The sequence below is a fragment of the Capra hircus genome, unplaced genomic scaffold (genome assembly GCF_001704415.2).
Source record: "Capra hircus breed San Clemente unplaced genomic scaffold, ASM170441v1, whole genome shotgun sequence".
NCBI lineage: Eukaryota > Metazoa > Chordata > Mammalia > Artiodactyla > Bovidae > Capra > Capra hircus.
In genome coordinates, this window is record NW_017189518.1 from 100797 (window position 1) to 110846 (window position 10050).

The following is a 10050-nucleotide window of genomic DNA, read 5'->3' on the forward strand; positions in this document are numbered from 1 at the left end:
CATAGAGCTGAGGTATTAAGAGTAAGACAAGTGTGACACTAAGGGTCAATCAAGAGACCAAGTTTCCAGCCCCTGCTCAGCCACTGACTCCTGGGGGACAGTCTGAATCCAGCCCATCAGAAGAGTGTCAGAAACCCTCTCTGAGAAAGCACTTTTCCTCTCCTTGGGAAGAGTTCAGTTGGAAGGTAATTCCCATCCACAAGCCGAGGGGGAGAGGAGACAGGAGGCCCCAGCTCCCCTGGAAGTGAGCAGAGGTGGGCAGGGGCCCTGGGGAAGCCTAGAAGCTTGTAGTTAAAGACTCCCTACCTGCAAAGATGGAACTTTACAAAGGCTCCCAGATCCCTTGTAGCTCAGTGGGTAAAGAATCTACCTGCAATGCAGGAGATCTGGGTTCAATTCCTGGGTCAAGAAGATTCCCTGGAGAAGGAAATGGCAACCCACTCGAGTATTCTTGCCTAGAGAATCCCACTGACAAAGGAGCCTGACAGGCTACAGTCCATGGGGTTGCAAGAGTCGGATACAAGTTAGTGACTAAACCACCACCACCACCACCACCACCAGATCCCTTGTGAAAGACTGCTCATTTTTGGATCTTCACAGCCAGTGAAGGTTGGGCCTCAGGGATGTTACTTTCAGCCCTGGGTGCTCAGATGGAGACCTGGGGTAGGGGTAGGGTAGGGTGAGGTCTAAGGGACTGGGGTTTCATTTGTGTTGAATGATGAGGATTACTCCTAATTTGGGGGCGAGGGGAGAGGGTCTTGAACTGACAGGAACTGAACGGAAACGTCTTTACCACACTTTGTCATATTTCCTATCTCCTTTGAATGTTCTCCTGACATCTCCAGGCAGTGGAGTGGCTTATGGGATTCTGGTTTGAGGTTCCCTTGCATGGACGGGCCTGGCCTCCTAGCGGACTGATGTCATTAAACTACTTTCCAGGGAGGCCCAGGCAGGGGCTCAGCGCACTCTAGCACCTTGAGCTACCCTCAAGCCAAGCCACTGAGCACCAAATTTTGCTGCAGATAACAAAGGCAATGTGCCTTGGAACCCCTGAGTCTGGGCCATGTCTGCTCACCCCTGACTTTGTCACTTTTTCTACCCTTCTAGGCTGATTCTTAGCCTTCCCTGGCTGGCCTTTTATACATGACCACCAGATCACTTTCACACCTACCCTTCCTCACCCACAGACTGGACAGTGGCTGGCGTGGAGAAGGTAGGTCATACCACCTTTGACAGGTGACACTGAGACTGGGGGAGCTGAGGTGACATGGCGGAAGGTTCACCACAATGTCAGTGACAGCCCAAAGCTACTGCCTCTCCCATGCCCTCCATCCCCAGTCCCCCACTTCATCCCATCTCCTTTCTGTTATTTATGAGTAGACATTCAAGATATGTACATGGGATTGAGTTATGAGAGAGTTTTTGCACTCAGGCTTCTGCCATGGACAGTCCAGGCTGAGGAGAAACTGAAGCTATGAGGAGCCTGCCGACTGAGACTCAGTGTGGAAGGAATGGAGAAATTGGGGACACTGGGCCTGAGGGAGACATGGAGACTTGGGTCATAGGTATGTTTGTGGGGGGCAGGGCAGGGAAGCATGGCAACTATCTGCAGACCTCTGACACGGTCGGTGATGTCATAGTCACTTTCTGAAGGTTCTGCTAACAGTGACCACAGGTCGAAGCTTCAGACCAAGTGCCTCAACTGGATAAGAAGAGGCACTGCTCAGGAGCAGACATGGAAAGTCTTCCTTCGACGAGTAAGAAGATGAATTTTGTGCTTCGAGGTATGTACACAGAAATCAGAGACCAACGGGCAGGGCTCTGGCAGTGGGTGGGAAGAGGGGATCTTGACGGTGGTGTCTGGGCACGACTTACTCTAAGCTCTCTTACTTCTCTGGCTTGGCTTTCAAGCTACTTTGTCTGTGAATGCCCTAGGTGTGCCCAGGTGTGTGTGTGTGAGTCTGTGTATATGTGCTGCTTGTGACTTCCCTGTGCTTATGAGTGTGACCCTCACCAGCTACTCAGGGGCCCATTAAGAAGTGCCCACGGGCTCTGAGGCTGACCATTCTGGTTTTCCCAGCTTGGTGCTTCCAACTGCTAAGGGCAGCTTCCCATTGTAGCCAGGACACCAGGCAGTGGCTGGGCCAGAAGGAGGCCCCTGTCCCACCTCACATCTCTGGCTTAGAAAGGCCTGACAACACTGAGAGGCTAGGGCAATCTGGAGAATGGTCACATTATAACGAGGTCCTGCTTCCCTCTGGGAAGGGTAGAAACAGAAGATGGGGGGGTGGCTTGAGAGTAGCAGACTCTGAGAACCTAGCAGTGGAAGAAGTTGGAGCCATCGGCCTGGAGAAGAGACTTGGCCTGCCGTGCAATCTCTGAAGGATAAGGGGTTAGACTGTGTGTGGGATGGTGACCCCAGGGCTCAGAGATAGGCTCAGATAGAAGACAACCCAGAAAGGAGATGGTAAGTTCACTGTGAGTGGAGGTATGCAAGAAGGTAGGTGAGCACTCCGCTAACTCTTAACAGGACAGGGGATTAGATGAGAGAGCCTTAAGATGTCTGCATTCCAAGGAGTCTGTAAACTGGGGACCTAAGAAACTGACTTTGGTATCTGTGGCTCTTGCAAAAGGGCACTATCTTTGCCTTCATTAGCTTCCAAATGGATCCCTAACGTTCGAAGCCCAGCAATACCAGCTACAGGGCCACAGCCTAGGTCATGACATTCTGAGGAGCTGGCAAGAGCTGGGTGGGGGTGGGGAGGTAGGTTCATTCTGAGGTCATCTCCCTTGTGCACCTCACACTCAGCCACAGTTGCTAGAAACAGTGTTTCAAAAACTCATCTTCAGGTGGCTCTCATTTCTAAATATGGAAATTATTAATAGGTGAGTATCCTGGGCTTTCAAAGTGCTTTAGAAAGGGAATATCTGTAGAATAACTCATGATACCTCTTCCACTATTTTCTCCAAATTTCAACCCTTGAAATGTGCTCCTTTTCTCAGCTTTCCTTTTTTCCCCTCCATTCTTTCTAGGAGGCTCATGGTATCTTCAAGAGGGAACGGGACCCTCGGACAGTTTTCAGCAGGGCTGATACTAGTGTTTGGAATGGGACGTTGCTCCCTCCTAAGTGACTCTCCTGTACAATGCAGGACATTTGGCATCTCTGGCCATCCTCACCTTTTAAATTCCAGCAGCATTTCCCAACATCCGTTAGAGGTGACACTGCCCTCTCCCGCTTTGAAAATCATTGCCTGAATGGCCATACTACCCAGTGACAAAGCCAAGGCCAAGTCAAATCCCATTCATTCATTACAAGTACTTTTATTCTTCAATAGGGTGTGTGTCAGAAGAGCAAAGGGAACGAGGGCCTAAACTGAGGCGGTGAAAAGTGGACTGAATCCCTGCCCACAAAGTTACTACTTCTCCCGATTTCTCTTCTTTTGCCAAACTCCGTTTTCGTCCTCTAGCCCACCTAGCTCGCTGGTTCCGCAATTGCACCACAGATTGACTTTCTGGGAATTAGTGGAAAGACGCTAGATGAGCGCGATCCTCGGGAGCACAATCAGGTTGTTTTAAGGCGGGGTGCGAGTCCCGAAACCCTGAGATCTCACAGCAGCTTTCCTGCTGGAGCGAGCAGCCGCTTTCCGCCGGACTTACGAGAGCTAGGTGCCTGCCGCAAGGCCCCTGCAGCAGAGTCGCGGCGGAACTCGGTGGAGGTGAAGGACAGTCGACCCTCACGGTCGATCCCGGAGTTGTCCCGGGGTGGGTGGCTGGGGTGAGGGGTGGTGGGTGGGGCTGCCTAGGGGACAGGGGACCCAGAACGCAGAGGCCGCGGCTCAGAAGGAGCAGAGGCCAGCGCAACCCGGCTCGACCTTGCCCTCCAAACAGCAGAGGCCGAGGCCGCAGGGAATGGCGGAGCCACCTCGCCAAAGTCCTTTGAGATGCCACCTCGGTGCGAAAAGGGCGGGGAAGGGGCGCGGGGAGTGGGCAAGCGAGATTATTATTATTCCTCGGTTTTGCCGCGGTAGCTAGCGCCGGCGGGTTGTTCTGTTTGAATGAATGAGCCCAGCGGCCGCGCCCAATGGGCTCCCGCGCCTGTTTAATATTCATGAGGCCCGCAGCCAATGGCCGGGCGAGGAGGTTGTTTTAAACGGCGGAGCCCGCTGGCCAATCAGGCGGCTCTCGTGGAGGCAGCTAGCGCGAGGCTGTGGAGCGCTGAGCCGCGCGTCGTGCCCTGCGCTGCCCAGACTAGCGAACAATACAGGTACGTTTCGCACCGCCCGCCGTCGCCGCCACCGCCGCCGCTGCCACCGCCACCGCCACCGCCGCCGCAGAAGCAGCGCCCGCACAACTTTCCTCCGGCCCGCGCCGCCGCGAGCGCGCTCAGCCGCCGCCCCCTGCCTCTCCTCCGCGCGCCCTTCCCGCCCCCTTCGCCTCCCCTCTTTGCTATAGGTGCGGGAAGGAAAAAGCGATTCAGGTGTTTCAACTTTTCCGTGCATCAACCTGAGCTCCCCACTGTCGGGGCTGCGTTCCCTCCGCGGAACCCGCCTCGGCCGACGCCCCCTGGGGCAGCGGCCCAGGGACCTTGACCCCCCCCCCAAGCCAGATGTTCGGGCAGCTGCGGCGGCGCGAGCCGAGGGGCGACTGCGGGTTCGGGCGGCGCGCGTCCCGGCGCCGGGCGGCGGACCTGGGCAGGGGGCCGGTGCTTCTCCGCCTGGGACGGACTCCGGGGAGGCCGGGCGACCGCTGCCCGCCGGGGACTACGGCGCAGGCAAACTTCGCTCCCGGTCTCGGCTGGGCGCCGCGCGGCCCCGGGGGGCTGCACTGCTGCTTCTGCATTAACATGGCCGTCGCGGGAGCGCCCGGCGGCCCGGGGAGGGGGGGCGCGGGCCGGCCGCCCCCCGCTCATCTCCTGCCCGCAGGGCACCGCCGCCGCCGCCGCCGTGAACATGGCTGGCGCGGCACGGCGCGGCGCTGGGCTCAGGCGAGCTGCGGGGGGACGAGCGGCGGGTACAGCGAGCGGGCTCCGGCCTCGGCCCCAGCGCCCGAGGCCTGGGGCGGGCGGCGTGGAGGGCCGGGGGCGCCGCCGCGGGCCCCTGCGCGGCCGAGCGTCATGGCCGCACGGGCGCCTTTGTTATCCCGAGGAGTGCGCTCCGCGCCGCCGCCGGGGGCGGGGGGTCCAGCCCGCGGCCCCCGCAGCCCCGGGCGGGGCGGGGTGGGGTGGGGCTGGCGAGCGGGCGGCGGCGGTGGCAGGGCCCGGACCGCTTTGTTCGCCGCCGTCGCCGCCGCCCGCGCCGGCCGCGCGCGGATCAGCCATTTTAGCGAGCGGAGCTTGGAGGCGCGGCGGGCGCCGCGGTCACCGCTGCTGCCCGCTCGGCTCCGCGCCCCCGGCGCGCTGCCGCCGCCGCCGCCCCCCGCTCCCTACGCCCCCCGCGGGTAGCAGTGGCGGATTTCAGGGGCACTTTCTTTCATCAGGAAGCTTTTGACAAAATGGAAGGTGAATTCTGCGTGTCCAAGTGACCCAGCGCGGGGCCGAGCCCGGCCGTCCGTGGCCGGCCCCGGGCTCCCCCGCGACCCGCGCCGCCGCACCCGCGCCGCCGCCGCGGGGCCCAGATTCAGCCCCTCGGTCGCTCCCAGGGAAGGGGAACGCTTGAATTTAGCGTGATGACCTTGGGTGTGGGAAAAGGAAAAGATGGCGGGAAGCAAGGGGGGTGGGGTGGGACAGGGGCGATAACACGCCACAGCTGCATTTTGATTTGGAAACTTTGCAGAAAGTGTTCCTGGCTGGACATGCTTGCCTTTACTGATGGGCAAGACTAGCCCTTTCTGTTTCCCCTCCCCCTTTAGGTAATGATGAAGATACAGACTGGAACTAAACAGTACAAGGGAGATCTGCTCACTTGCCAGATTACTGTTTTTGTAAAAGCCATTTTTATAAGCCAGAACGCATCAAAAATAGTGAAATTTCAAGTGTTCCCCGTTTACAGTTCTCCTGCTTTGGTCTTGTAATCCTCGGTGGCAACAGTATTGTTGTCTCTAACATAGTAAAACAGATGACCCGCTAGCCTGAAGTGGTTGGTTGCAAGCTTCTGCCACCCGCCTGCACCCTTTACCAACGTGTCCTCCGTGTGCCCTTCCCACTTTTGAATTGTAGTTTGCAAAACGTAATAGTTCTGAGTCGCAGTATAGCTCAGAACCACCCAGCTTGGGTCAGTTCCATTTGGAGAACTTGATCACTCCCGGAGAAGTAACTCACAAACCAGCGCACTTCATGCTGGTCAAAAGTTAAATGACAAGCGACAGTGAAACTGATTTCCTCCCTACTCTGCCTTCAGCTGCTAGAGCGGCTGCAGGATGGGGGCAAGGGTTCTTCCAAAAGGGCCACCTCTGGTATATCTTACAGATATTCATTGTGTTTGTTTCTCTTTGTCTCTCTTCCCTTCATCAGTCAAGATGGCTAAAGGTGATCCCAAGAAACCAAAGGGCAAGATGTCTGCTTATGCCTTCTTTGTGCAGACGTGCAGAGAGGAACATAAGAAGAAAAACCCAGAGGTCCCTGTCAATTTTGCTGAGTTTTCCAAGAAATGCTCTGAGAGGTGGAAGGTATTTTTCTTTTATATTTTTCCAGCTACTCTTAGTTGGATTTCACACTTTCTGGTTACTGACCTTCAGTGTAGCTCCAGGTGGCTGTTTTCTTCCTCTTTACTTAGACTCATCTTGTCTCTCCTTAGAATTTTGTTTTATTTTTGAAGATTCTGCAAGGGTTTAAGGCTGTCATCCCCTTTTGCAAGTGATTCTCACTGCTGCCACCATAATTACAGGACAGCTGAACAGGTATGTGCTCACTGCATTGAGGTCCTGTGTTTTGCAGACCATGTCCGGGAAAGAGAAGTCGAAGTTCGATGAAATGGCAAAGGCGGATAAAGTGCGCTATGATCGGGAAATGAAGGATTACGGACCAGCTAAGGGAGGCAAGAAGAAGAAGGACCCTAATGCCCCCAAGAGACCACCGTAAGTGGCTATAGGATTCAGGATAGCAGTTAAGAGCTTTCCTTCTGCTTGAAAGATTTTTAAAAAGACAACTGTACCTAAAAAGATGTTGTGATACCTCAGCAAAACAGTGTATACTTTGAGCTGTACAGTGCAGGGCCAGGGAAATTCCTGGTTGTGGCTGTCTTTGTGAACTGTACGCATGCATGGTGGTTGGCTGTTGGCATTTCCACTGGGAAGGGGGCAGACAGCCCAGTTCTGGGTGTCAGTGTCCATTGGCGTTTTTGCTATCCTTTTCCCAGTAACTGAGAAAGCACCGTATGTTGCTGAAGCCTCTTAAGCATTCTAGTGCCTGCAACTTTGTAATATTGTGCATGGCATCACGTATTTCTTCACTTGAGGGGAGAGTCATCGTGGTAGGAATTTGTGCATTCAGCAACATGAGATCTTGACTTCAGCTCCCATTTTGGTGGGTTCTCCTCTGATGTATACAATTCTCTCCCCACAAGGTCTGGATTTTTCCTATTCTGCTCTGAATTCCGCCCCAAGATCAAGTCTGCAAACCCTGGCATCTCTATTGGAGATGTGGCGAAGAAGCTGGGCGAGATGTGGAATAACTTAAGTGACAGTGAGAAGCAGCCATACATCAACAAGGCAGCGAAGCTGAAGGAGAAGTATGAGAAGGTGAGAGACCAGAGTGTACCCTGCACAGGCTGGGGGTGGAAGGCTGTAGGACTCGTCTCCATGCCAGATCGGCCTAGTATATTGGTGGTCCGGCTTCTGACAGATGGTTGTGTCTAAGACAGCTTTTCAGGCAGGCTTCAAAATGTGATCATATGGGCGTGCCCCTAGCAGAGGGTCAGATAGTGCTTATTCACTGGACTTTTAGAACACGTGAACACCCATGCATTCTGCAATTGGAGTGGCTGCGAACCCAGTTTGAATCTGGAAAGAAATATTTCAAAGAGTAGCCCTGTCTTTCTCCCGTGTTTTCTCCTTCTGGGGTGGGGATGGCTTGCTTCTACCCTTGACTCATTTGCAATGTGTGTCTGTCCCTTCCAGGATGTCGCAGACTATAAGTCTAAAGGGAAGTTTGATGGTGCCAAGGGTGCTGCTAAAGTTGCCCGGAAAAAGGTGGAAGAGGAAGACGAAGAGGATGAGGAGGAGGAGGAGGAGGAGGAGGAGGAGGAAGAGGATGAATAAAAAAAAAACTGTTGATCTGTCTCCTTGTGAATACCTTAGAGTAGGGAGCGCCTTGATTGACACACCTCTCACCCAAGATGTGTCTGTTGCCCTCATTAGGTTTAATTACCCAATTGGATCATGATCATATCTTAGTGCTCTAGCAATTGTCAGTGGTTTACATTAAGTGGCCATGGGTGTCTGGAGCACCTGGAAACTGTATCAAAGTTGTACATATTTCCAAACATTTTTAAAATGAAAGGCTCTCGTGTTCTCCTCACTCTGTGCACTTTGCTGTTGGTGTGACAAGGCATTTAAAGATGTTTCTGGCATTTTTTTTTTAAAATTTGTAAGGTGGTGTGTTAATTCTATGGTCATGGGCTAGAAATCCCGAGTTCTCAACTGTACATATCTATAGTTTGTAAAAAGAACAAAGCAACCGAGACACACTCTTGATGCTCCTTGCTTGGTGTGGAGGCTGTGGGGGCAATGCCTTCCAGAGGGGCTGTAGCTCAGGGCGTGCACTGTGGGGCTGGACCTGTGGACACTGCAGTGGGCATCCATTTAGCTTCAGGTTGTCTTGTTTTTGTATATAGCGACATAGCATCCCGCTGCCATTCTTAGCTGTGGAAGGGGGGGGTGGGGTCAGCAGGCATGAGAAGTGTTTTGGATCCTTTTTAGTTGAAGTGCGGTAGTTTTAAACTGTTTTTTTTTTTAAACAAACTGTAGAGCTGTTCATTGTCAGCAAAGCCAAGAGCCACTGCACCAGTGAAAGTTCAAGAACCTTCTGTACTAAACACGATCTGCAATGTTCTGTTATTTTTTTTGTATGTTTAGAATGTTGAAATGTTTTTGAAGTTAAATAAACAGTATTACATTTTTAAAATTGTGCTCTATGATGACAGTCTAAATGTCTGACTCACCTCAGTCTTAGCAGGAGGACAACCCACTCCATGGCATCTTGTAACTAGCCTCCTGGTGAATCTGGTAAATAACTTCTTTTACTTACTGTGGCCAACCTACTGAGGACAGAGATACTAAGAGGACTACTTGAAGCTACTGTGTGATTTTGTTTGTGTCTGAAAGGCATTAAGGTGAAGTCTAAGCTGCTGAATGTAGGTGCTAAGGTCACAGACAAGATTTACCAGTTCTCTGAGGTTTAGGAAGGTGGGTGGTTAAGATTGAGGCTGACTACTACTGGGGTTTGCTTGTTTTTGGTTTCTTTTTTTTTAAATCTCCCACTCTACCCACCTCCCACACACACACACACACACACTGGGGAGGTGGTCAAATTCATTGCTAAACAGCAAAACGTTCTTTCAGGCTTTTTTTTTTCTTTCACCCGTGCCCCAGTACTTATAGTAGAACATTATTTTGCTCAATGATCAAGGTGTTCTTGAGCTTGGCATCCTCTCCTAGACCCCAGTGAGGGGTACATGGAGGAGGGTGCAGTGTCCTTTTTCCTTCCAACTTCAAGAAACCAAACACCTCAAGGAAAATGGCTGGGCTCCATCAAGGGGCACCTGCAGGGCAAGCTGATGGCATCAACTGCTTCTAAGTAGTAGATGTCATCAGAAAAAAGACTGGTCTACCCATGGTTTGAACTTGTTTAATTGGAATATAGATTGTTGTTAAAATATTCTTACACTTGAAGAGGCTTGTTATATGTTTCAGTGTTTATTTTCTTTTGGAAGGTGTAGCATTTTGTCCAAGTTAGGCTGAGGGTGATGGCCATAGTGGCAGATGGTGACTTTAAATATTTTGCGCTCTGCTGTGTATGTGCATTGAACTGTTGGCAGTAATGAAGGGGACTGTGTTGGGGGTGAGTGTTAATACCTTTTCAGCATTAATCCGCAAATGTACGTGTTGAAGGCTGT

The 10050-nt window shown here is 52.8% G+C and overlaps 1 protein-coding gene across 1 annotated transcript; it reads left to right on the forward strand.

The window, feature by feature from the left end:
* Nucleotides 1-4164: 4164 nt before the first annotated feature.
* HMGB3 (high mobility group box 3) lies at nt 4165-9059 on the forward strand. Its single transcript, XM_018044330.1, has 5 exons — nt 4165-4265; nt 6450-6604; nt 6873-7012; nt 7501-7675; nt 8054-9059. The coding sequence occupies exons 2-5, from the start codon at nt 6455-6457 to the stop codon at nt 8192-8194; spliced, it is 606 nt and encodes a 201-aa protein (XP_017899819.1). The 5' UTR covers nt 4165-4265; nt 6450-6454; the 3' UTR covers nt 8195-9059.
* The last annotated feature ends 991 nt before the right edge of the window (nt 9060-10050 follow it).

Bases quoted from the DNA above. Each gene is read 5' to 3' on its own strand.
- HMGB3 (XM_018044330.1), top strand. From the start codon at position 6,455: ATGGCTAAAGGTGATCCCAAGAAACCAAAGGGCAAGATGTCTGCTTAT. The intron at 6,605-6,872 runs GTATTTTTCTTT...TGTGTTTTGCAG, and splicing joins AATGCTCTGAGAGGTGGAAG to ACCATGTCCGGGAAAGAGAA. The intron at 7,013-7,500 runs GTAAGTGGCTAT...TCTCCCCACAAG, and splicing joins AATGCCCCCAAGAGACCACC to GTCTGGATTTTTCCTATTCT.